Source organism: Onychomys torridus, chromosome 3 (assembly GCF_903995425.1).
Source record: "Onychomys torridus chromosome 3, mOncTor1.1, whole genome shotgun sequence".
Taxonomy (NCBI): Eukaryota; Metazoa; Chordata; class Mammalia; order Rodentia; family Cricetidae; genus Onychomys; species Onychomys torridus.
In genome coordinates this window covers 114,113,994-114,140,896 of record NC_050445.1, presented here as the reverse complement: position 1 = coordinate 114,140,896, position 26,903 = coordinate 114,113,994, and the positions used below count along the sequence as shown (strand labels likewise).

General features: G+C 44.3%; 2 protein-coding genes across 5 annotated transcripts in view; one reads left to right on the top strand and one right to left on the bottom strand.

Moving 5' to 3' along the window:
* Positions 1-13,037, top strand: part of Alms1 (ALMS1 centrosome and basal body associated protein) — a 111,378-nt gene extending 98,341 nt beyond the window's left edge. For 2 of the 3 annotated variants that reach the window (XM_036180616.1, XM_036180615.1), the window contains 7 exons: positions 4,923-5,034; positions 6,073-6,276; positions 6,618-6,859; positions 7,354-7,507; positions 8,383-8,446; positions 11,814-11,913; positions 12,891-13,037. In XM_036180616.1, coding sequence (XP_036036509.1) covers positions 4,923-5,034; positions 6,073-6,276; positions 6,618-6,859; positions 7,354-7,507; positions 8,383-8,446; positions 11,814-11,913; positions 12,891-12,935 — 921 coding nt within the window. In that variant the 3' untranslated portion in view covers positions 12,936-13,037. Of the gene's footprint in view, positions 1-4,922; positions 5,035-6,072; positions 6,277-6,617; positions 6,860-7,353; positions 7,508-8,382; positions 8,553-11,813; positions 11,914-12,890 lie in introns of those variants that run through there. The other variant, XR_004944468.1, reaches the window with a different exon arrangement.
* Positions 13,038-17,963: 4,926 nt separating this feature from the next.
* On the bottom strand, positions 17,964-22,651 carry LOC118580393 (N-acetyltransferase family 8 member 7-like). 2 transcript variants are annotated; one of them, XM_036182085.1, is made up of 3 exons: positions 21,063-22,651; positions 20,722-20,860; positions 17,964-18,926 (listed from the first exon to the last, which is right to left on the bottom strand). In XM_036182085.1, the coding sequence occupies exon 3, from the start codon at positions 18,849-18,851 to the stop codon at positions 18,174-18,176; it is 678 nt and encodes a 225-aa protein (XP_036037978.1). In that variant the 5' UTR covers positions 18,852-18,926; positions 20,722-20,860; positions 21,063-22,651; the 3' UTR covers positions 17,964-18,173. The 2 variants fall into 2 exon arrangements, with proteins under 2 accessions (XP_036037978.1, XP_036037977.1); XM_036182084.1 differs by lacking the exon at positions 21,063-22,651 and having other exon boundaries at positions 20,722-20,889.
* Between the last annotated feature and the right edge of the window lie 4,252 nt (positions 22,652-26,903).

Genomic DNA, 26,903 nt, shown 5'->3' with positions numbered 1-26,903 from the left:
AACAAAAATTACACTGTAAATGTGAGTTTTCCCTGACTTTCGTGCATTCACAACTGGTTGTGTATCTTGGAAATAGAGGGGACCTGTGCTCCTTCCATCACTGTCACACCCGGTTTGAAGCAGGGCACACCAGCCTTTGCTTCAGCAGCTCATCTGCACCATCTCCTTAGAGGGCAGACCAGTGCATGTATCTTAGACCTTAATTGTCAGAGGTTTTTACTACTAAGATTGCAAATCCACTTGCTTTGGCCATTCTGTCATGGGAAACGGGTCTAGCTTTCTCCCTCTTAGCTCCCTGCTCACAAGGTTTATTTCTCAAGATATTCATTTTAACCATCCCTCACAGATAACTGTGTGGAAGAACTTGCCATTTCTGTTTCCAACTATAGTACCTTTCTTGGGGATATGTTTGTGGATATCCTACTTTAAAACTTGGACTTTGAACTAAGCATGTTGATAGAATCAGTTTACCACTTTTTTAGGGCTAAAATTTCTACAACCTAGCACCATCAAACTCATTATGTCCTTATTGCTACACTCATCACTTCAAGCCTTTGTTCTGTTAATTCTCTCTTAAACTGGTAATACAGCCCAGTGAAACATTAGAAATAATATGCCGTAAGTATTTGATGAGTGTCCTGTCTTTTCTTCCCAGGCCTCAACTCATCAGAGGCAACCCATATTAACAGTTTCTAGCCCAAGTGAGTTGTGCAGTCATCAGCATATCCACTTTAGAATATTTCAATCTGGGAAGCTCCCTTGTTTTTGTTTACAGTTTTGGGAACCCTCATCTTGCCCATTCTGCACAGTTCATATGAGTCACTGATGGTGCAGCCTTTTGCATCTGGCTTGCTTGCTTTAGTGTGATGTTTTCAAAGTTTATCCATGTGGTATGTTGTCAGTAATTCCTCCTACTGTTGAGTAGTAGTTGATTATATGGGTTTTTTACCACATTGTGTCTATTAGTGAACATTTAGAATGTTTAGATTGTTTTTTAATTGTCAGAACATGACTATGAACATTTATTTAGAAGTTTTATATAAGCATTTTCATTTCTTTTAGGTGTGAAATAGCTTATGATAAATTTTTAATGTTTTAAGAAACTGTTTTTTTAAAATGCCCATGTGCAGTGTATTGAGCATTCCAGTTCTTCCACATCTTACCCAAACTTGTCATTATTCGTGTTTTTGGTATGACCATCCTAAATGATGTGAAAGCACTTCATGATACTTTTAATCTGAACTTCACAAATGACTGGATAGTAAAGTTCTTTTTGTGTGCTTGTCTTTGGAGGGAAGGATACTCAGATATTTTACCCATTTTAAAGCTAGGTCATCTGTCTTCCTGTTCAGCTCAGATGAGTTTTATGTGTTTGGGTCTCAGCCTTTTGGGTAAGAACAAGTGTGGTATCTGGTCTCACCAGCTCTTTATTTTTGTCACAAGTCTTACCAGGTGTATAACTTGAGGACAAGTTCTCCTGTTCCGGCACTCAGTTTATTTTAGAAGTGAAATTTAATGTTCAAATGGTGAATAATGCAGTTTGGTTTAACATTTTTTTTTTTTCCCTTGTGAATTGTGCTGTTGGTATTAGAGCCAAGATTTTTTTCCTGGTCAAAGTAATGAAGATTTTCTCTTATGTTTTCATTTTAAAACTTATATAGGCATGTCCCACCTGTAGTCCACATGCATCTCAGGATAGCTATTGTGCTATTCATATGTGGCAACGTCAGATAGCGATCTCCAAAAGCTTGGACATACCTGTTGGTTTTAGTAATTATTTAGCTCTGCTCAGTGCATTTTTGTGTATGTGATGTGGTGTCTAACGTCATCTTTTATATGTGAAAATTCATTTATTCTAAATCCCTTGTTCAGAGGTCTGTCCTTTGCTCCAGTGGGTAGCCTTGGTGCCTTTCTGAAAAATCATTGACCATAATCATAAGAGTTACTTTATCACTCTCAATTCTGTTTTGAATTTTAAAACACCCAGGTTTTTTTTTTTTTTTTTTTTTTTTGAGCTGAGGATCAAACCCAGGGCCTTGTGGTTACTAGGCAAGCACTCTACCCCAACACCCAGTTTTTAACCTCAGTTATACTGTCTTAATCATTGTAACTTTGTTTTGAAATCAGGAAATGATTTTTTTATCTGTTCTTTTTCTTTCCTAATAATTTTGGGCTCTTATGATCCTTTGCCTTCCCATGGAAGCTTGAATCCATCAGCTTATAAATCTCTTCTGGAAGGTTCATTAGGATTTTTTAGGCTTATGGAGAACCTGCAAATTAATATGGAGAGACTTGCCATCCTAGCAGTTTTTGAGTCTTCTAACTCATATACATATGAGTGTCTCTCCATTTATTTAGATTTTTATACTTTATAGTTTTTTTCTATTGTGAATGAGATTGTTTCCTTTATTTTCAGTTTTCACAGTGCTAGAGTACTGACATGACTTTTCTATCTTGAAACTCAGCCCCTTTTTGGGCACCTACTATACTTGTCTCTCACAGCAGTTGAGGTTTGGTGTGTTTCCTGCCATCATATCGCCCTATTGTCCGTTCTGTATTTGCACGTTTGTTTTTTGACATCATAGCATTCTCAAAGTTTTAACTAGTTGGGTTTTTGTTTTGTTTAATGCCTACCATCAAAACCTTTTTTATTTGTTTTGAGATGATGGCTCACTTTTTTGCCTAGGCTGAGCTTAAACTCATGAAGAGCTGAGATTTTTTTTCTAGTATTTCTTTTGTTGATTTTTGTTGTTGTTGTTATATGCTATTCATTTGTTTGTTTTGAGACAGGGCCTCACTGTGTAGCTCAGGCTAGCCTCAGGCTGCAGTCCTTCTGCATCCTCCCAAGTGTTGATTACAGGTATGAACCAGTATGTTCAGCCTCTTTCTACACCTCCTGTAATTTCAGGAGTAAAAACTTCAGTTCCATTTCTAAGTGAGGAAACTGGCACAAAGAGACAGCCAATTTGTGTCTTGAGAGACAAAGAATAAAGGCAGAATCTAATACTGGCTCGGAGCTTAGGATTCTAGGCTTGGAGCTGGCTTTTGGCTTTTGTTTTTCCCCTCCTGCATCAAGATTTTCATCATTCTGTCTACACAGTGCTCTGGCCTTTAATTTACATAATTTTCACTACTAAACATCCTTTGATTTGATTTGGGCCACACTTCTGTTCCTTGAGAGCCTCTCTGGCACTCTGGGTGTTTATTATGTAGAAATCCTGCTTTCCAAATCTCCAAGGCATTTATACAGAAAACATGAAGCAAGACAGGCTGAACCCAGAGAACAGGAGGTACGCAGTAGGGATTTGTGCAGTGCACGTTGTCCACTGGGGCCTTTCCCGAGTGTGGACTTAGTGGCCATGGCTCTACCAGCATGTGCTGTCACCTCGGTCCCTGGAACTCCATCTAGTTCTCAACATGCTGTCCCCAGATAAGTGTACTGGATATGCTGCCACTCAGGGACTGTGTCTACCAGGAAGTGGCTAACCTGGCAAGCCAGTTTTTGTCTTCTTTCCCGTACTTGGACATTTGCTAGCCTTGACTTTCACATGTCTGGAGATTATCAGATTGATGATCAGCTCTAAACTTGACAGGTCAACGGTGTTAAACTCACCAGTTTACAATACTTATCCTTCTGAAAATCAAAGTGTTTCCTTCTACAGATGTCTTATCATTGCTCCCTTTTTTCCCCAGGATCCTGGGCTAAGTTCCCAGAGGACTTGGAGTATAGTTTTTATAGTTCAAAGAAGTAGATACATGGCTTGAGCTGCACAACACCTCTATCAAACTTGCTTTGAAAATGTCACTTAGCACTTATTTAAAATTCAGATGATCAAACCTCTCCCCTAGAGATTCTGCCCCCCCATCTCCTCCACCCCCAGACATTTTATGATAAGCAGGCTTAAATACCCTTCAGCTTGAGAGGTATCAGTGGGGCAAAGCCCCTGATGTGCCATCATGCCAGCCAGTGCTCAGGTGCCCACACCTGCCCACAAGCTGGCCATCCTTTATATGCCCGTATTCCCAGATCTGAGGGAAGGGAGAGACAGGTTTGCTGGGGCTTCCTAGCTTCCAACCTAGTTGTGAAAATGTGAGTCCAAAGTCCAGGACTTGCCTTGAAGGAATAGATTGAGAGTAATGGAGGAGGCCCACTTCTGGCCTCCACATGTGTGTGCTTGAATACAGACAGCTCTTTTTTTCTTCCTTCCTTCCTTTCCTTCCTTCCTTCCTTCCTTCCTTCCTTCCTTCCTTCCTTCCTTCCTTTCTTTCTTTTTTCTTTTTTTGAGCTGAGGATCGAACCCAGGGCCTTGCGCTTGCTAGGCAAGCGCTCTACCAATTTCTTTTTAAGAAACAGTTTTATGTGGTATTTGTTCAGCTATATTTTGATTTTTTTTTTCACCCATGAGTCAACTTTCATCCCTAAACTGGACCTTCAGTGTGCTACTTGCTCTGAGTATAGTTAAAGGGCTTTGGGACTTTCCTGTATTTTATACTTGACTCCTTTGGGGTTGCTTAAGGTGCAATGCCGCTCTTTGTGTGATTCTGTCATATAAAAAGCCTCTGAATCTGCTCTGATTGAGGGTCCTCTGTGGACTTCATCACTTAAGTTAGCATCTCTTAGCTCCAGAATTATCTACAGGTGTGAGCTGAGAATTTCATTCTGGAGATGTGTCAGCCAGCTTCAGTTCTCTCAAATCCCGGAGGAAGTCCCAGCTCTGTTTGTATTGCAATAGCATGGGCCTGTCCTACAGCAGCATTCTCCATATCATAGATACATGATCACATTATTCACAGGTTTCTTTCAGCTGTGTCCCAGCTGTTTGACTAGATAGGGCTGCAGCGGCTTGTAAGCCGGCTTGCCCTGTAGGTAACTATTCCTCTGGCTATCAGTCACTCTAACAGAGTCTTTTTTGTTTTTCCAGGTGACAAATGTTTCTTCTGACTCCGTTTCATCTGCTGATAGTTTCTTGAGCTTGGACTCCACCCTTTACACTGAGGAAAATGTGCACATGTTGAATAAGGGTGTACAAGCTGGTAAATCCTTTGAATTTACATTCGCATTTATATAAAAATGCTTCAACACATTTAACCTCACTCATGATGAAGGGTATAAAGATTTTTAAAAAGTACCTGCATATTTAGATGCTATTTTTTACTTATTAATTGCAAAAAATTCCAAGTTTGTAAGCAAGAATGTAGGCATAAGTGCCTCTGTAGCAGAGTCCGAATAATACAGCCTCTGGAAAGCAGTTTAGCAGTTCTTACCAATTTACTTTGACTCAGTGGCTTTTTGTTGTTGTTTGTTTATTTTTGCTTTTGGAATTTGGTCAATAGAGGTACTTAAATATGTGCAAAATGTTCAGTGTAAAAAGTAGGGTTATTGTAGCAGAAAATTAAAATCAACTTTGATAGCCATCAGTAACAATGGTGAAATTAATTATTGTAGTTTCATATGAAGAAGTTTTATATAGAACAAGGAAGCTCTCTAAGAACTGGAGAAATGGTTAAGAGCACTGGTTGCTGTTGCAGAGAGCCTGGGTTCAATTCCCAACACACACAGAGGTCCCTAGCATATATATTTGAAAAGAAAAATCAAGGGACAGAACATGTACGGTTTACTACTGTGTGCACTGTGTGAAAACAAAGGGGAGAAATGATGTGAGTGAGTAAAGTTCTCTGAGGTCCTGATTTGTAAGCAGAATGACTGGGGCGCAGGGCTAGGAGAATTTGAAGCCTATGCCTGCAGAGAGTTTGCTTTCCTACAGGGTCTTGAGCTCAGCACTATCACCTCCTTACTGGGTGATTGGCAGCAAGCCCAGAAATACTTACTATCTTGCCCCCATGGAGTTGAAAGCCTGAACCAACTGAATCCATATTTCTTCTTTCCCTCTGATAGCTAAACCCACTTAGAAGTTAAACCTGTGTCTGTCTCTGCCCTTTCCCTCTCTTGCTCTCCTTCCCCTCCCCCCCATGCATCATGTCTTTCAGTTATTAATAGGGGCTCACCCCCTGACTTTAAGCCTGCCAGCCAGGCTCTAGTCAGCTCCCAGATACATCTGTGTTTCCCTCCAGGTAACTTGGAGATCGTGACTGGTGCCAAAAAACACACTCGGGATGTTGGTGTGACTTTCCCAACTCCCAGTTCTAGTGAAGCCAGAATGGAAGAGGACAGTGATGTGACTTCTTGGTCAGAAGAAAAAGCCAAAGAGAAAAAGTTCCTTGCCAATTATCTGCGGAACAGAAACTTAAGGACTCACAAGTCAAGTTCCTGTGAAGGTTGGTTGGTTTATATTTTGAAGGTCAGTTTCTAACCCAGGGGGCAGGGAGTCTCACAAAGGCGTGTCTAAGTCTTTTGCAACACTGAGCTCCCTTGCTTCTGAGGACTCTATGTTGACTCCACCTGCCACTAGCCACCACACTGGCATGTTTTGAAAGTAACTAGAACTTCATTTAGAGAATCCTACTGTGTTTAAGACCAACCCTAAGGGCACCCCAGGGGTTGTCATCCCCAACAGATGAGTCCTTTGCAAGTCAGTATTCTATGCATGCCTTTGCAGTTAGGTACAATTATTACAAAATAAAACTCTTTAGTTTCTTCTTGAAAATATTTCCTGTAGGTGTCTCATGGTTTGTTCCTGTGGAAAATAGAAAGTCTGAATCTAAGAAAGAAAACCTGCCCAAGATTTATGGCCCTGGTATCTCCTGGTTTGAACCAGTAACCAAAACCAAACCCTGGAGGGAGCCACTGAGGGAACAAAACTGGCAGATGCTATGCATGAGCGGTCGTGGGTCCCTGGGAGGCCCAGGTGGAGATGGCGCCCGTGCTCCTCTTAGGCCGTTTGTGAGAGCAACGCTGCAGGTAGGCACAGTAACATCAGTGTGACTTTAGCCATGTGTTTTGTGGGAACATGTGTGACTGGCATCCACGGGATCTGGTGGCAGGGAGGGGAGGGTTCTACTCTGGCACTGCTTGGTGTGCAGGCTCCCGCATGTGCAGTAGCAGGCCTGGTGTTTGGGCCAGGATTGCATTGTTCTGGGCCTTGCAGTGTGAACCAAGTGCTCACCCTCGAGCTCTTCCCCTCGGCCTCACCAAATCCCTTGGTGGCTAAAGGAAATCATATGAGTTTGTTTGACAGGAATGAACTTAACCTCTGTCTCAGCGACATTTGGAAGAGTTGCAGATGACCCCACTGGAAAAAGTTCTCAGCTTTTCCAAAGGCATTTCTGTGCTTCCTTTGATTTCCCTGGGGGTGCCCTCCCCTGCAGGCTCTGAAACCTGTGGGGCATGTGCCATTTTTCTGGGCACTTGAGAACAGGCCATGTCATTAACATGAGTCTTTTTCTCTCCTGTAGGAAGCACTTCAGCTTCATAGACCTGATTTCATCTCCCGTTCTGGGGAGCGAATAAAGCGCCTGAAGTTACTAGTCCAGGAAAGGAAGCTACAGAACTTGTTCCAGAGTGAGCGGGAGGCTCTGTTCAATGCTGTGCGGCCCCTGCCTAGGAGAGGTATACCTCAGGTCGCTTGTCCTGCCTAGGAGAGGTATACCTCAGGTCACTTGTCCTGCCTAGGAGAGGTATACCTCAGGTCGCTTGTCCTGCCTAGGAGAGGTATACCTCAGGTCGCTTGTCCTGTCTAGGAGAGGTATACCCTCTTGTCATTTTGCTGAGTGGCAGCTGCTGTGCTGAGGAGCCGCTGGGTGCCAGGCCACAGTGAGGATGCTGAGACTCCACTCTTCTTGGTAGTAGACTGGCCCAGCTGAGCCTTCCGCTGCTGTGACCCCGTAACCTGGGTTTACCAGCCTTGTCACTGCATTTCCATCTCTTCAGACAGAGAGGCTGCTGTAAGCATGATTGTTCTGTGAACTAGCTTTGCGTCCCTGGTCTCAGAGTATAATAGGAAAATAGTAGTGATAAGCACAGACCTAGGAGGTCTGCTCAGAACTGTCCTCACAGCACCTGTCTAAGAACAGTGCTGTGTTAATACTCTTACTTCACCCAAGTAGCTCACCCAAGGTTACACTCCTCTTAGGGAAGGAGCTGGGGTTTGCAGCCAAGATCTGTGTTCTTAGCTGTTACACCGAGTGGCAGGTCTCAATAAAACAACACCAGAAAGCTGTGAAAATAGAAAGTACCACCTAAAGCTGTCAGCCTTACCTGTCAACTAGTCAGTAGTTGGGTCCATGCTGTGACTTGCCACAGTGGGTATAGACTTTGGTCCCAGTACCCTAATGCAGTTCAGACTTTGGCCTTGCCGTGGTCTTGTGCTCACTGCCCTGTACCACTAGCTCTGGTTAGGGCCCAACAGCTCCTCTGCACAGCTCTACAATGCCACACCTCTCCTTATGGTCACTGTCTACTACTAAACCTCTTCTCTCGTCTAGGCCCCCTGGCTGTCCAGAAGAACAAACCTATTGGAAAGAAGGAAATGATCCAGAGGACCAAACGGTAAGTCCGAAAGAATGAGAGTCATGACGCAACTACAAGCCACTGGTGACCACTCTGCTTCCCAGCCCCCAGGGGGAAGGTGCGGGCTCAGCTGGAAGCATGTGAGGTGAGTGGTGAAGTTGCTTCCCAGAGCATAAGAAAGAAAGAAAAATTGAAGATAGTGCTTAAATGCTTCCTGTTCAAAGAGGGAAGGAGAATGCCTGGGATGAGCTTGTCTTTATTAGAAATCTGGATGGAACTAAAAAGTATTTGGAAATAAAAACAAATATTTATTTTGGGTCACCTTCTTTATCTTAGCAATCTCATCTCTAGGTGTTTTTCCAACAGAGTAAGAAATAATGGGATTGCTCTCCAAGACATTAAGTTAAGAAGTTGAGTTTCAGAAGCATGCTCAGTTTCATTCAGTTCATGCTGCACTATGGAATGAAATGTCTTTGCTCTATAGCTGTGTCGACCTGTGCATGCATAGATATTTCTGTAAGCTGCAAAAGAATTGGTAACAGTGGTTACCTTTGGGGAACAAGAACAGAGTGGATTGGGTGTAGAAATATGAGAGACCAGGTTTTTGTTGTTTTTAAGATTTATTTTTATTTTATGTGTATGAGTGTTTTGCTCATATGTATGTAACTGTGCATATCTACATGCATGTGGTGACCCCAGAGGCCACTGAGACTGCGCCACTTCTTCAGACCAGTTTCTCAGAGACTTTGAATCTTGTGCCATTGTAAGCATTGTCTCCTCATTAGTTAATCAGTTTGATACACACATACTTTGATCCCAAGAATGCCATTGAAAATCTGAGTTATGGGAGACATTCCTAGGGGCCCATTAGAATCTGATTTTAATAAGAACAGTCAGGTAGTTGTGTGGTGCTTCTGATGTGATGGGTTGTTTGGTTTTTTATTGATGTTGGCTTGTTTGAGACAAACTTATATGCTCATGGCTGGCCTGGAACTTGCTCTGTAGACCAGGTTGGCTTGGAACTCACAGAAGACCTCCTGCCTCTGCCTATGCTTCCCAAATGCTGGAGTCAAAGGAGTTTGCCACTACTCTTGGTGCTGTGTCCTTTTCAGTGACTTGCTTTCTGAATTGTACTACTCTTTGGAAAATACTTTTAAAAGTAGAGAGAAGAAAGTAAAAATATTACTCAAAATTTTTCCCTCCATCCTACACACTCATCTTGTTTTCAAGCTCCTCTCAGCCTGAGGTTAGGGGCACCCAACCCTGTCCAGGATGAAGTATAATTTTTCACATGACTGTAAGACCTGTAGCCCACCTCAGCCTCTCCCCACTTGCTTCCCACCAGTTTCTCTGTACCACAACTCTGCAACTCCTTTCTCCCAGCGCACATTCCCAACGTGGTTACCCTTTCTCCTGTCTCTGTCTGGTTCCTGACAGTTCTTTATTTCCAGTACAAGCCTAAACTGAAGCCTGCTTGACCCTTTCCACAGAATGGGGATAGTCTTCTCTATTAACTCAGTTATTTTACAGGTGCAGCTAGCTAGTATTTTATTTTCCTGTGTTTGAAATACAAGAGTAACTGAAACTGCTAGAGGGCAAAATACCTCAACATAACAGCAATATGTAAAGGCTTTCTGAGAAGCACAGAAAATAATCCACAGAATTAAAAATGTAATTTCATGAAATTAAAGTTTCTTTTGACAAAGAAAGAAACATCAGCAGAGTGAAGTGATGGCCTACAGAGTGGAAGAAAATCTTTGCCAGCTATGTATCTGCCTTAGTTATTTTCTTGTTGCTGTGATAAAATATCCTAACAAAAGCAACTTAGGAACAAAGGGTTTATTTTGGCCTACAGTTCCAGAGGGCTCGAGTCCATTGTGGTGGCAGCCAGCAGGGGAGGCTGCTGACCCGTCCGTCACATTGCACTTACACTTAGGAAGTAGAGAGTACACAGGAAGTGGGTCCGAGCTCAAGGTCCATCCCCCATGATCCACTTCTTCTAGTGAAGTTCCACAACCTTCCCAAACAGTGCCACCAGCTGGGGACCCGGTGTTTGAACGTATGAGACAGGGACATTTCACACTACCACCCAACAGAGGATCACAGATTACAAAATCTATAGAGAACTCTAAAGAGGTTAGATATATGAAAAGAATCATCCAGCCATTAAATAGGCTAATGAACTAAATAGACAATCACAAAAGAAAAATCAAATGGCCAATAAATACTTGAAAATGTACTCAACATCTTTAGCCATCAGGGAGATGCAAATCGAAACTCTTTGAGATCTCCTCTCCAGTCAGAGTGGCCAGCATCAAGGACACAAATGACAAGTGCTGTGGAACGGGGAAGGAGTGTGTTGTGGGAGGGATGGAGACTGCCGCACCCACCAGAGACTCCGTGGAGGAAGTTTCTACAAACACAGAACTAAACTACCATATGACCCAGCTCTGCCACTTCTGGGTGTACACCTGAAGGCCTTGTGTCAGCGTGTCACAGAGAAGCTTGCACACCCATGCTTATGCAGTACTGTTCACAGCGGCCCGCAAACGGAATCAGCTCCACATTCCTCAGCAGATGAGTGGGCAAAGGAAATGTGGTGCATATATACAATGGGTTTTATTTAGCTGTAAAGACTGATAGTGTATTTCCAGGAAAATGGGTAAAACTGGAGATTATTGTGTTAAGCAAAATAAGCTAGACTCAGACAAATGCCACATTTTCTTCATATGTGGAACATAAGTAGAAAAGCAGACTTGCGGGCCGATGGGGAGACTGAAAGAGGCTAAGGAGCGTGTGCATCATGAAAGCAGAAAGGGCGCTGTCGGAAAGAAGGGGACCGGCAAGAGGTGGAGAGAGGATGAGGAGGGCAAATAAGAAAAACGATTATATACATGTGGCATGTCATAGTAAAATCCATTTGTTTGTATGCTAATCAAAATATTAATTTTAAAAATACAATAATAAGCTGGATATAGTCTGCATATCTATATAATCCCAGCATTAATAAGCTAAGGCTAGGCTGAGTTCTAGTCTAGCCTGGGGTACCTCAATTGATCCTGTCTGTGTACGTACGTGTATGTACTCAGTATTAGCTTTTATTATGTTGAAACTATATAGTTTTGCAGATAGCATAGAAAACATAATTTTACCTACTTTATTTTATTCTTTTTCTGGAAATAAGCACTATTATCAATGTTTTATATTTTCATAATCTCTCTTCCAGATTGTGGGCACCCCAGGCCAGGCTCTCCACATCCATGGACATGGACATGGATGCTTATCAGGGGTGGCTCTGTCTAGAGGCCTAGGTAGCAGAGAGCCAGAGGTGTGGGGAGAGCCATCGTGTACCTTCAAGCCAGATAACTGTGCTGCTCTCTGTCTTTCCACTTGTGCTATTTCTCAGGATCTATGAGCAGCTTCCAGAAGTGAAGAAGAAGAGAGAAGAGGAGAAGAGGAAATCAGAATATAAATCCTACCGGCTGCGAGCTCAGCACTATAAAACGGTTAGCTCTGCTGACACTATGTCCATGGAGGGCTGGTCAGGCTTATTATAAAATGGTTAGCTCTGTTGACTCTGTCCATGGAGGGCTGGATCAGGCTTATTATAAAACGGTTAGCTCTGCTGACTGTCCGTGGAGGGCTGGATCAGGCTTATTATAAAATGGTTAGCTCTGCTGACTGTCCATGGAGGGCTGGATCAGGCTTGTTATAAAACGGTTAGCTCTGCTGACACTCTGTCCATGGAGGGCTGGATCAGGCTTATCAGCAGAGGGAAGTAGAAAGGACCTGACTAACACTTTGGAGAAGTACCGTGACTATTTGAAGTGCTGAGATGATTCGGCACTTTCCATGTGTCTGCAGCTAAACCAGACTTCACACCAGCAATTTAGCCCCCCTGACTGCTCTCTAATTCCTAAATGGTGATTTTCTATAGTCCAGAACTATGTAAATAACCTGGACAGTGTCTATACATTGTCAGCAGGGAGTGAGAGGCTGGAGAGTGGAACCTGCCAAGAACCTCCCAGAGCAGGTGCCAGTTAATTTCTGTAGTCGCCACTGGCTTGAAGGACCACGTCCTTCACAGTTCTTGTTTTCCTCCCAGGCTGCTCACTGCTCTTTAGAGGACTCTGAAGGGCAGACACTAAGGATCAGACCAGACGAGTATAAGACTTGAGAACTGTGTCTGGAGCACTCAGGAGCCTGGGCACTGGGGAGACAGACCCCAGGAACCGCAGGCCCGCCTGCTGTGTTAGCCTCGCATGGGCCTGCTGTGCTGGCTGTGGTCAGTCCCTCACCATTCTAGTATCTCTTTCTATGGAGAAGGTGGTGCTTATTGACCACCTTTCCAGAACACAAAGAAACACATTTTTTCCTAATTGCCACTTTGTGTAGGAGAGTCTCATCGGCAGTGTGCTGAGACAGTGATGACCAGCCACCGGGTGACTGTGTCTGACACTTCTTCCCTGTGTTTTTTCCACAGAGAGTGACCAACCAACTCCTGGGGAGAAAAGTGCCTTGGGACTGATGTAGACGACTTTCTTCAGAGCCTAGGAATACTTTTTTTTATAAGCCTAAAGAAGCCTAATTTATACTTTAATGAATGATTTAATAAAGCTTTCTCTTTGTGCACGTGTATCTTAGTATCCTGGGGTGTGGGCAGTGGTGGCTGCAGTGGCTGTGGTTTGGAATCAGTCCTCCCTTTCTGCATCCAGGCCTTGCCAACAGGCCATGCCGTATGGTGGAGCTCTGGGTTCTAGCCAAGGGGGAGTCCCTTTTTGTATCTGTTTTTATACTTTTAAAAAATAAATCACTGCTGATTGACTCATAGTGAACAAGCAGCGAAAGGTCATGTTTTTCCCCATCTAGAGAGGAGCAGGGAGCTGGGCAGTGTCTGCCCTGCTGTGTAGAGGGACATGAGCTCAGAGAATGAAATGGTGTGTAAGGTGTGCTCTTGCTCAGCATGGGCTTGTCTGGGTTGTGCATCACCAGAGTCTCCCAGAAAGGCTCCCAGCCTTCTTTCGCAGGCCTCCCTAAACAAGCTCATTCATCTGTGGAACTGAAGCCTCAGAGCAGCCCTCACCTCACATGCAGCAGTATTTATAACACAGAACAATTTCTGGAATGGAGGTGTGGATAAATGATTTCCACACTGCTCTTACTCCAGTGCCTGGGCAGAATACAGAAAGCTTTCTTCCCTTATGACTGGGAACCACAGCTAAAGCCTGAAGCTGGGGAAGAAATGTGCTGGACATTCAGCAGACACCCCAACCCCTGCAGTGGGAGGGGCAGCCAGACCAGTAGCCACCTCAAATGATGCCCTGAGATGGCATGAAGGCAGGTCCTGCCCCAGTGTCCTGTGAGCAGTCACGCCTCATAGCCCAGTCTTGTGCTTGTACCCAAAAAGAAGATGCAGGGAAGGGTGCTCGGGCACCGGCCAAGTGAGGTCACCAGGGGCTCTTAACCCTTTTCCACTGCAAATGCTGTGGCTTCATGGCTTGCGGGCTCCCGTTCAGAACAGAACTAGAAAGCAGTGGTTGTCCCAAACCCTAGTTTGCAAGGCTATTTAGGCAGGATAGAAATCATGAACGATTCCTTGGGCCCGGCACTGGGTTGTTTGGACGCTCTCCAAGAAGAGCATTCAGATCTGGCACCTGGAGGTGCCTAGAAACAGGGCTAGGGAACAGCTCTCAGAGCTGAGGTCGCCTTGCCTCTGAGTGCAGAGGTCTTTTGTAGCCCCCATCTCGTGGGCAGTACTGCCTGCAGTCCCTTCTGCTCCCAGAGCTCAGGGTGGCTTCCCTACTGTGCATAGCTCCATCTGGGCTATGTACTTAGCAAAAGCAGGAGTCCCCACCTCAGGCTTCATTCCTAAGGTGATCAGACTGCCTTGCTCTCTCTCTGCCCCCACACTTGCTTGACTGTACTCCGTCAGTCTTATCAAGACCATACCTCTCACTTGGCTGAAGCCCAGGCCAGGGCTGCACACTGCTACTGCTTCTAACATACTGTGATTTGCTCTAGAACTGCTTGCCCTCTGCTGTTCCTTCCAGAGCTTAGCTCAGCCTGGCCCTGCAGTAATCACCCAGGCCTACAGTGGCAAAGAGGACAGAATTTTAATGTGAAACCTGGGGTGGTAAAGTGGAAGTGCCCGTTAAGTAGCCCAGGCTGGCCTCAAAGTCAACAGTTAGGCCCCCAGCCTCCCAAATGCTGGGATTTCAGGCATGTCAAACCATGTCTGACTTCATGAATATATTTGTGTCTCAGATGATTGTTCTGTCCAGCTATGAAATTAGACCAGTTTGAATCATAATGTGGCCTGCATCTTTGCTTGCTAGGAGCTAGGTGATTTGAGCCTACATAGTTGTCGCTTATAGCCATCTCCCAGGTGATGGCAAGACACTTGGCAGCCTGGGCTAGTGAGGGAGTTCACAGGGAAAAGAGCGTTTACAAAATAGTATTGCCCTCTAGGGGGCACTCAGCCCCTTTGAAGCTCCACAAGAGGCCCTTCCCTATCTTAGGAAACTCCTTCCCCACCACTCCCCAAAGAAGCCATTTTCCAAATCTGACCCAGTCATGTTTTGACGTTTGGTTGGTTGTTGTGTGTGGTGGTGGTTTTGGTTTTTTGTTTTGGTGGTTGTTGTTGTTAGGGGATTACATTTCTAAGGAATATGAACACAGATGTACACTCAATTTCTCTTAGTCTGAGCAACACTAGCCCTGAGTTCCTTCCCTAACTTTCAGAAAGCTTTCTCCTCAGGCTCTAGGGTGAAATCTGCACAAGGGTGCCTGTTCTCACTGGCCTCGGCCATTTCCTCCAGTGCAATACTTAGACTGTTCTCACTGTTGTTAGTACTTAAGCGGCGCTAGGAACACGTCCCGAACATGACAAGACCACAGAAGAGTTTTATTAAAGAGGATAGAGGTGACCGGCCTGCGTGAAATACACGTGGGTGAGGAGATAAGGGGGCTCATGCAAGATGGCACCGGCTTTTTAAAGGTTGGGCCGCGCATGCGTACAGGAACTCCTGTGGGTACTCCAAGCATGTGCATAGATTACATGGCTGCACGCGCATGTGCGCTCACGCGCTTTATGCAACCACGTAAGGCCACAGAGTCCCGGTCCCGCGAGATGTCTGACCCGGAGATGGCTATTCTGAACCGGAAATAGTTAGGTGGTCTGCTGGGCAAGCCCAACCGTGTGGACATGTAATTATCTATCAGCTGTCCTCAGCCATTTCCTCCGGTGCAATACTTAGACTGGACTTGGTAAACCTAGCTTCCTAGATTTCTTTTCTGCAGAGGACCTGTGGCCAAGTTCCAAAGTGGGCATGGTCAAATGTACACACCCCTCCAGTTCCTGGCCCAATCGATCGCAATAATCATCCTCACCTTTGCTCCCCAAATCCAGAACAAACATACGATAGATGGAGCCAGACTGAACAAGGCCTCCACTTGATTTCATGTTGTTAGAGCTGAGAAGTGGTGGAAGGAGCTTTAGAGCATTTGTGCTGTCTTCCAGAACGTAGAGACTGAGCACCACGGCCAGACTAGAAACAGGACAGCCCTGTCACCCCATGACAGATACAGCAATGCTGTCACCTCACAGGAAGGCTTCAAGCAGTCTCAGAACAGAGCTGGAAATAGAAAACTTGTCACTACCAAAGTGGTTGGGATGGTGTTGCTTTTTGTTTTATTTCTCCCTGAATTGCTACTAGAGACTCTAGAAAAGCAATCATCATCATGTCTTGTTATTTGGTCTTGCACACATGTATGTAGCTCATGGTTGGCTCAGTAAGAACCTGCAAAGTCACCCCGCATTCCCACACCCCCCAAATTGAGGTCTCCCATGGGGAGTCAGCAGAGCCAGCACACTGAGCCTAGGCAGGTCCAAGCCCCTTCCCACTGCACCAAGGCTGTGCAAGTGTCACACCACAGGCACCAGATTCCAGAAGCCTGCCCATAGACCAGTGGGAGGAGGGAGGAGGGGTCGTGGATAGCATGTGGAGTGAGTAGAAAATTTCTTAATAAAGAAAAATGAAAATAAACAAATAGAACCTGCAAAGTGCTTCACACAGTGATCAGTCTAGATCAGAAGTCAGAGACTTTGGAAAGGGTGGTGGTGTTGGAGGACAGTTGGAAATTGAATAAATAATAAATATACAACAAAAACAAAAACCTAGGGGAAGAATAAGAAACTGGTTTTACTATATAGCTCAGCTTAAACTAAACACAGAAGGGGGCTGGAGAGGTTAAGAGCACTGACTGCTCTTCCAGAGGTCCTGAGTTCAATTCCCAGCACCCACATGGTGGCTCACAACTATCTGTAATGAGATCTGGCGCCCTCTTCTGTATACATAATAAACACTGATAAGAATTATCCTTATAAGCCATGGAATCTAGGAGACACATCTTGGGCATGTCTTCAGAGACATTTCCAGAGAAGTTTTAAGTGAGGAGAGAAATCCCTCCGTGAATGTGGATGACACCATCCCATGAGCTGGAGTTCTAGCAGAATAAAAAGGAAGGAAGCTGAGCACCATGAGTCATCTTTATCTGCTTCCTGACTGTGGACCTGTATAACCAGCCACCCAGGCTTCTGCCATCACAGCTAAACCCACACTTAGCACCATGCCTTCCTCCACATGGTAGACTGTCCCCTCAAACTCTGAGAGCAAACAAACCCTGATATTGCTGCTTGTGAGCTATTTGATCACAGAACTAAGACAATAACTAATGCATACCCAAATAGCACTCCTGTACAGGGGCTGGGAGGAGTGCACATGCATGTGGACACTTGTTCTCAGCCTTGCCGAAGAGCAAGGAGCACACAAGCCATGACTGAACAGTGGAGAAGGAGCCACAGAAACCCTTTACAGGAGCACAGGGGATGTTCTCCACATCAAACCCACAGACTTCTCTCCTTTAACAGGTAAATGGTTTAAGGAACAAATACTAGCCCTAAAGAAAAAGGTTGATAAATGTGATAGATAAAATGTTGTCAACCATTATGAGAGAGAAAAGACAACACACACACACACACACACACACACACACACACACACATGGGGGGGGCAGAGATAATTGCAGCACAGGTTACCAACAAAAGATTCATATGCAGAATATATAAAGAGCTCATATGAGTCAACTTTCAAAACTGGCAACGTAGGAAAATGAACTAAATAAAAACAGGCACAGGCAATTTCACAGAAGAACAAATATCTGAACCTTAAATATCAAAGGTACCCTGCTTTGGGCAAATGCACACTATAAGCAGAATAAAAGGACCTTTTTTTGCTCAGTGGATTGGCAAAGATATTTAAGTCTGACCATGAAGGGGGACAAGTGGAATTCAAGAGCAGCTTGAACAGGTTTGCATTCACTGAACAATTGAGTCCTAAGGATGCACTCTGGAACAGTATAACCCACTGCCCACCCAGGAAGGTTAAAGGCAACATCTTCCCAACAGTGCAAGGAACAAGAGACCCCGAGAGCTGTCCTGCCAAGACCAGTAGATGATCCAAAGATTCACAAGCTAAATAAAAATTTTATTGTTTAGTGTTTCATTTTATACATTACTATAGTGTCAGATAAAAGATACCTCAGAAAGCGTGTATGGGAAAGAGTGGCCATTGCCCCAACCTCCTCCCCAAACACATGACGTGGCTATGCTTGAATGTGAGGGTTAGTGGTTTGCTCCTGAAGTATCTGGGTTTGTTACTATTACAGAAGCAACCAGATCCTGTCTGATGCACACACAAGAGATAGATCACAGGTCCTCTTCCTGAGCAGAAGTGAGACAATACTTTAATTGTATAATCGGAGATTTCCTTAGTCTGGAGATAATGGAGAAGAAGAACTCGCCAGTCTTCTGGAAGCCCATATCCTGGTAGAGAGCCAGGGCTGCATACTGGAACACACTGGTGGAAAGGACAACTTCAGTGAAGCCCCGGGCCTGTGCAAACTGGAGGACCATCCTGACCATAGCTTTACCTATCCCCTGTCTTCGGTGCTCCAATGACACAGAGAGGTGACGTAGCCATAGTTGCTTCTTCTGCTTCTTCTCCAATGACAGGGCTGCCACCATGCCCACTATCTGACTCCTAGACTCAGCCACCCAGAAGCAGGAGTCATGAGAACTCAAGTAGGTTGTGGTGATGTCAGCCATGTCTGTGTGCAAACATTTTACTAAATACTTTTCCCAACTATGTTTTGCAAGGAGCCACAGGGAAGCAAAGAGAATAAGGCTGGAGAGAAGAACCACAATCCAGGAGCCTGAGACCAAGAGTAGGGTAAGAGGGACCCCAAGTAAGAGCAAGAGGATTCGGGGCAGCATCAACATGTAGCAGAAAGTGGTGGGGATGTGCTCTTTCATGCCTCTGGAGAACAAATCCACCACACTTTTGTGGTCGCTATCCTGGTATTTGCGGATATGATAAGGAGGCATGGGAGACTTCTGGGTCTCAAATCTCAAAGGCCAAAAGGCACACAGCTAGCTCTGCCTGTATGCTTCTCTGTAATCCTGCAGAAGAGAGAAGAAACCATGTAAGTGCCTGACCAAGTTCCCAGCTTGCCAGTAACCATGGAGACCCTGCTTTAGGGTGTGTGTGTGTGTGTGTGTGTGTGTGTGTGTGTGTGTGTGTGTGTGTGTGTGTGTGTGTGTGTGTGTGTGTCTGTGTGTCTGTATGTGTGTGTGTCTGTGTCTGTCTGTCTGTCTGTCTGTCTTGCGGGCTGCAAGAATATATCATAGAGATTCAGCTGTGTATTAAAGCTGAACTTTGACCGGCCAAAGGTCTGTCAAAAGGCAAAGCCATTTATTATGAATATTTGGTGTTACCCAGCCTTTAATATTTCAGTTGTCTTCTGCTATGAAATCCTTGCGTACCTAGACCAATTGGTAAACAGTTCAGCCCCCCAGACCTGCTGAACCTACTAAGCTACTAACTGCCCTGCTGAACTTAGGAGATGCCTAGCTTTGTTTCCTGTGCTAATGAAGCTCTTAGACCATCCCCTCCCCTTGAGGAGACCTACTGGTTCTCCAGAGCACCTTGACTGCGAACAAAAGAGGTTTTTACATATCAAGGTGAGAGATTAAAACAAACAAACAAACAAACAAACAAACAAACAACATTCCTGAGGAGGCAGGGAACCACATGCCCAGGGAAAGAAAAGGCAAGTATTTTCTGTAGAATAGAGAACAGCACAGAGAAGAGAAAAGAGAAGGGAAGAACTAGATGGGTAAGAACTTGAGAGGAACAAACTGAGAAGGGGAAGAACTAGATTGAAGGGCCAGAAGAGAGTACTAGAGGAATGAGATGGAAGATGAGGAAGAGCCAGATGGGGAAGTACAAGATGGGAGAGAAGGAGATGGGAGAGGAGCTGAAATGGGAAAGAACTAGATGGATGAGAACCTAGAAGGGGCAGAACTAGAAGAAGGAATTAAGACAGAACCTGGAGGGAACAACAGATAAATGTAAGGAGAAATTGGGCAAGAAAGGAGCTAAAATGAGAGCAGAGTATAAGCTTGTAGAGAGAGAACTGATGGAATAATAAAGTGTATGGACTAAGGAATTTCGTGTACATAGATTCATTTCTTTTCTTCAAAGATTAATTATCAGCTGGTTGTAGATTCTTCCCTGACCCTGGGAGGGGACTATTCCTAGTCCTCAATGTGTGTGTGTGTGTGTGTGTGTGTGTGTGTGTGTGTGTGTGTGTGTGTGTGCATGCTGTCACCTAAGAGGAAATCATCACAGGGAGAAAGCATAAGACCAGACACACTAGTTAGAATGTTAATTTCTCTCCCTGTCTAGATTGTGACATTGGGCATGTCCCTTAATTTCTCTGGACCTGTTTCTTCATTTGCAGAACAGGATAAAGAAACACTTGCCTTCTAGGGGCCTGTGAGGACTTTATCGATAGAGTGGCAAACAAGAAGCACTGGTGGGTCCCTTCTCTACCCTCCTGGCCCCATTACTGGATCTCTAAATTGCTTGGGAGCATTGAGACGGTATCCTGTGGCAGCCAGGCTTCACCCCCAAACCCTTTGATCTCTATCTCTCTGAGTCTGTACATTGCAAATCTAGGGTTCCCAAGAACAAGTTTCTACAAAGCCACTGCCTCTTAACTCTGAACATTTAGACATTTGAGAAAACCTGACCTGGAGGTCCCAAGAAGGTCCTGTTACTCAAGACAAATGCAGAGAATCTCCAACCTTGCCCTGAAGTCCTCCTCACCTAGTTGCCTGGAGCTGAGGGTCTAGATCAACCTTAGTGCCGCGCTTGTGATAGATACTCAACTCAAGCTTTTCTGTGACTTACCCTATTGGGGTAACAGACTTGGTAGAACCTCATTGGCTGGAAGCTGGGTGTTTGATAATCATAAACCACAGGGTCAAGCAGCTGGCTGTGAAGAGGGACATTCAGGTCCAGTCAACTTCGTGATCCCCACAGAATGAACCTGGAAAGGATTCAGGATCTGAGATGGCTCAGGGTTCATTATTCTCATGGCAGAAAGCCTGCCTCTCATCCCCTAGTCCCCTCCCAGATGCATGCTCACCCCTCTCTCAGGCCCACTCTGGTTCCTGCTCCCTTCTATATTGAGCCCGGGGATTCTGATTCTCCTATTCCTAAACTCATTTGTCATAAACAAAAGCACACACCCACTGGCTCAAGAACAAGAGTCTTCATTGCTGGGCTCTCTCTGCCCAGGATGCACCTGTTCCATATTAAATGGCTCCTAGTGGTCATCACTGATTTCCCCACCTCTTCCTCAGGCATTGTGTTGATACGCTTGCCATGCTGAATGAGTCTGCTCAGGCCCCAGCCATCTAGAAAGACATACTTCTGTGTAAAAATGTCCCTGTTGAAGAGATGCCCCACCTATGCCTCGACTCATGGATTCCGGCAGAGGGTGAAGCCAGCATTTGTCTCTAGCATTTAGCTATGGGAAGGTCTAAACTAGGAGGCCCCTTTCTCTCTTTCATGGTGTTAGAAGGACAAGCAGAGGCTGATTCTCCAAATACAAGTCAAGTTCAGTGGGGACGCACAGGACATTGATTGGAATGGTGTATGTGTGTTACAGTACACATTGCTCCCTTTCCAATGGCTGGTGAAAATAAAGAAGGAGGGTTACATAACATTCTTACATAACTGTTCTTGGCAACAAAGATGGAAATTGAGAGGGATCAAGGATCAGCATGCCAAACAGCACCACTCTCATAGTGAACTGGGCACAGGAGTACATATAAGATTATGGTGATCTTTTGGCAAGATGTGTTGTGTCTCTGGTGAGTATTAATATTACTATTAGTATGGGGCACACATCTCTCCTATGCAACCAACCAGCTTCTTTGGGGACTCACTCATCTGGTGAGGAATTGACTGCAGTGAGTCTTGGGTTGATTGAGACAACCTGTACAACATTCCTGGAATTCATTGACGCACCTGTGTCTTTGAGCACAGGTTGGTCGAGGAGAGAACGTTCACAGTGAAATGGGCTGAGGATGGGCTTAGTGCCTGTCCTGCCTCGGTCCTTTCACATTGGCCCTTGGTCTCAGTTCCTAGAGTGGAAGCCTCCAGACCAACTCCATCCAGGATTGGGACAGAATCCATCTGGAAGAAGCTGGCTGGACAGGCTTCCCCGCCTCCTGGCAGCTGACAAACTCTTTCTGGCCTGATTTCTAATGATGGAGAGTTGAAGTCAGGTGTGCACTGGGGAGAACAGAGCCCCCAAATAACCACCCTTGGGGAGTTTGGAGCATCCAAGCATAGCAGAGAGAGTGCAAGGTCCTGCTTTCTGACTGCTGGGAGCAGCTTCCCCTCACCCCCGCTGAGTTGGGAAGTTCACAGTTCATAGTTTCAGATTGTCAAGGACCCACCTAACTCTAGCCAGATTCCACATCTCTAGTGAAGTTGCTAGTTTGTCTGTGCCAAATTTCTGGGTTCATTTGCTTTGTTGAATCTTCCAGGCTTATGAGACTAAAAGGCAGAACCTATTTGATTTGTTTGCTGGTTCTGATTCAAAAATTCATTCTTTTTCCACCTTGAAATTGTGGGACCAATAAGAAGGCTGAGTGTTGATTGGGAATCGAAGGTGACTTTCATTCTTGGCCAAGAGCAGAACTGGGAGATAAATCCCCAAATGTACTTCTCTGCCCTTTGGGAAGCTGTAGTTGAGAGTATAAAATAAAATTGAAGGGGAGGGATAGATTAGCGAAGAGATGGAAATCCATGTTTTCTCTGGGGATGGTAGAGATGTTCTCAGAATTCACACACCATCTCTGTCCCCCTCTTTGTACAGTGCTTTTTCTTTTCTTTCCTCATTATGGCAATGTCAAGTGTCTTGGGGTGGGTGGGGTGCCATCTGAATGTAGGTGCTTCACAATGCAGTTATATATGTCTGTTAGACACTCTGACAGCCTTAACCCAACTGGAACCTGAGGTCATGCCATCTGTATAATGTGACAGTAGCTAAAGCTATCTCAGAATTCCACTTTCTCAGTTTGACTTTTCTGGAAAGGAACATGTAGATTTAGACACTAGACGTTCCCAAGGCACTCCTGTACTAAGCAGGTGACACCACTGGGAAAGGGAGGATTCTCTACAAGCCTCTTAGGAGGTCCAGTCATTAGGGGATTGACTTAGTTAGAGTGTCTATGGCTGTGAAGAGACCCCATGACCACAGCAACTCTTATAGAGAAAACATTTAATTGTGGTGGCTCACTTATAGTTTCAGAAGTTCAGTCCAATATCATCATGGCAGGAAACATGGTGGCATGCAGGCAGACATGGTGCTGGAGAAGGAGATAAGAGTTCTATATATGGATCCACAGGCAACAGGAAGTAAACTGTGACATTGGGCATAGCTTGATCATAAGAGACCTCAAAACCCACCCCCACACTAACACTCTTCTTCCAACAAGGCCATACACCTCTTCCAACAAAGCCAAACCTTCTACTAGTGCACTCTGTATGAGCCTACAAAGGTCAGTTATATTCATGCTACTGTAGGGAAGACTAGAAGACTATACCAAATCCAGCCTGGATCCATGGTGAAAGAATGAAGGGCTGAGGGGCTGGAGAAACAGCTCAGCTGGTAAGAGGACCCAGATCCAATACCTAGCCTTTACATGGTGGCTTAGAACTGAGGCTTTGAACACTGTCATCTTCCCTAACCTTCTTCCCATCGGACACTTGCAAAGTGTTTCTGGGCAACATTGTGGGGCCTCCAAGGCCTTAACACAATGGCCTCTCTAGACCTCCACTCAGGGACATCCCTGCCACATGCCTGACCTCAGCAACTTTCCTTAATTGCAGAGGGAGATTCTATAACCCCTTTATTCTCTCCTTGACTATAAAGCCAGAACCACATGGTCAAAGATGCCAAGTTCTGCTCCTTGCTGGGGCTAGAACATGACCCTCTTGTTCAATCACATCTTCACCAACTTTCTGTTTTCCATGGTTCCCTTCACTGCCTCAGCTTGGCTGTCCTGAAATTTGCTCTGTAGACCAGGCTGGCCTTTACAACTTAGTCCCAGACTGATTTTCCCATGTTCTGTAACACAGGCATGCAGTAAACAAAGCAGTAGTGGCTTACCATCTACTTTTAGCATGCAACTAAATAGCAATGACAATAGTCTATCTTTAAAAAACCATCCTTAGGGCTGGAGAGATAGATCAGCAATTAAAGACACTAGCTGCTCTTCCAGAGGTCCTGATTTCAATTCCTAGCAACCATATGTTGGCTCACAAACATACATAATGAGATCTGGTGCCCTTTTTTGGCCTGTAGGCATTCATGCAGGTAGAACACTGTATAATAAATAAATAAATAAATAAATAAATAAATAAATAAATAAATCTTTAATAAAATCCTAAGATTATTTTTATGTGTTTGAGTGTTTTACCATGCCCTAAGTGGATTTACATGCCCCACATTGGGTGCCAAATATAATGAGAGTAGGTGGAGTTTTTTTCAAGTCCACAATCAGCTCTGTTCTGCCAGCCATTCTCCAAATAACCACTCAGAGAATTATAAATGCTCATCGGATACCTCAGGCTTATTACTAACTAGCTCTTACAATTTATATTACTCCATTTATATTAATCTACATTCTGCCACATGCCAATACTTCTCTTTCATCTTGCACCTCCTGTTTCCTCTCTGTGTCTTGTTGACAACTTCTCTGACTCCACCTTCTTCCCAATGTCCTTACTTTGGTTTTCTCACATAACCCTAACCACCCTTTTAGATTTCATTTCCAGAGCCAAACTGCTATGCAGGCTGCAGAAGGTTTGTTGTTACCAATAATTCTATTATCACCATTCCAGAAAAGATATACTTGATTGTAATGAATCTTTTTCTGTCCCAACATCCAGCTTCCAAATAATGACATGAAGATTTATTGTTATTTATGAGAGCTTGGCATTAGCTTAGGCTTGTTTTTAACTAGTTCTTATAATTTAAATTAATCCATTCCTATTAATCTACCTTCTGTCATGTGCCACGTATTCTGCTTCTTTCATGTCTCTTGGCATCTCCTGTGTACCTAGATTTCTCCTTCTCTTCCTTTCTCTCCCCAGAAATTCTGCCTATACCTCCTGCCTAGCTATTGGCCACTCAGCTTTTATTACACCAATCATAGCAATACATTTTCACACAGTGTAAAAATATCCCACAACATTTCCCCATTTTTGTCTAAATAAAAGTTTTAATTCTAAAATTTGGAGAAATTATTATCTATCTTATCTTAATGAGTCCAAAGTTTTGTACCTAAACCATTTTTATCATAACTTTTATTACCATCCTAAAAATATCTTTTTAAACCTTAAGACAGCTTCTTAGATAAGTAACTTAAGCTTCTATGTTTCCCAACCATATAAACTTTACACCTCTTTGTAAGTATCTTTTTTGATTTTTCTTTTTTCTTTCTTTTTTTTTTTCATAGCTGGGGACGGAACCCAGGGCCTTGTGCTTGCTAGGCAAGCACTCTACCACTGAGCTAAATCCCCAACCCTGTAAGTATCTTTTTAAATTTAGTTTGGTTGGTTTATTTTTTTTGGGGGGGGGGTGTTTAGAGACAGGGTTTCTCTATGTAGCCCTGGCCATTCTGGAACTCACTCTGTAGACCAGGCTGGCCTCAAATTCTGATATTTGCCCACCTCTGCCTCCTGAGTGCTGGGATTAAAGGAGTCAGCCACCAGTGCACCCTTTTATCCCATTGTTTCTCTATATATCCTCCCTTCTCCCTTCAGAAAGAGATCCCTGAATCTAATCTCCTTTGTTCAGCATTTTTCCTGACCATGACCAACAACAATTTGTAACCAACCCCCCTAAACTATGATAAACCTCCATAACCCTCCAAATGACCAAAAACCACCATCCCACCTCTTGGGAATGTGTGCAGTGTGTTCTCTAGACTGCTTCCTGTTGTGTGGGGATGACAGCATCTTTAAGGGACCCTGAGAAAACTGGGATAATGGTCAAGTCCTGGGAGAACTAGCTGTTTCCAGTCCCTGTGTAATGGGAAAGTGCAATGCTTCTCTGAAGTCCTGGCTGGAGTAGTGTGTGAGGCTGGACCATCTCAGCTAGCAACTTTGAAGTAGTTCTGAATGCAGAATTTCAAGGAAACTGTGACAAAGGCATTCTGAGAGGCTGGATCACCTGGGCTACTTGTCTTTAATGATGTCTTGTCCTTTCTTCTGAAAACACACAAACTTTTAAAGGTAACTTAATATATGTATTAACACAAGTATGGAAAGTGTGGTGTGCACAAGTCAACTATAAATGATTTTTTTCTATGTTTGAGGAGGTAAAAGACATCTGTTAACTTTATAAGTCTGTTAGGACTGTATAACCAAATCTCTGTCCATGCCATATGAAAGAATGGCATATAATAATAAGTCATAAGGACTCTTTAGCCAACAAGATTTATCATGTTTCATCCAGTCTCAGAGCTGTTCCCATGTAGAGGGATCAGCATATATGTTACCTGTCTATAGTGGTACTTGTTCCACCCATGACCTTGGGCTATAGGACAGGAAGGAGGCGGTGCTCCTTGCCATTGTACATGACCTCTTTAAGATTTATTTATTTATTATACATACAGATTTCTGTTTGCATGTGTCCTTGCAGGCCAGAAGAGGGCACCAGATCTCATTACAGGTGGTTGTGAGCCACCATGTGGTTGCTGGGAATTGAACTCAGGACCTCTAGGAAGAGCTGTCAGTGCCCTTAACCACTGAGCCATCTCTTCAGCTCTGTACATGACCTTTTTAAAAGGAAAGGAAACAGGGTCATGAGCCCCTTCTTCCTGCTGCCTGCCTCCTGGTGTGATTGAACTGCTAGGTAGAGTAGCTCCCATTCAGATCAGAGGATGACTTCATCTGTCTACTCTGTTCTGTATTCATAAGTATATTTCCTTAGTTTACCCTAACAAATTTCGCTAATACTCCTTAACTAGACTCCCATGGATTTAATCGCATCATCTGGCGCCCTTCCA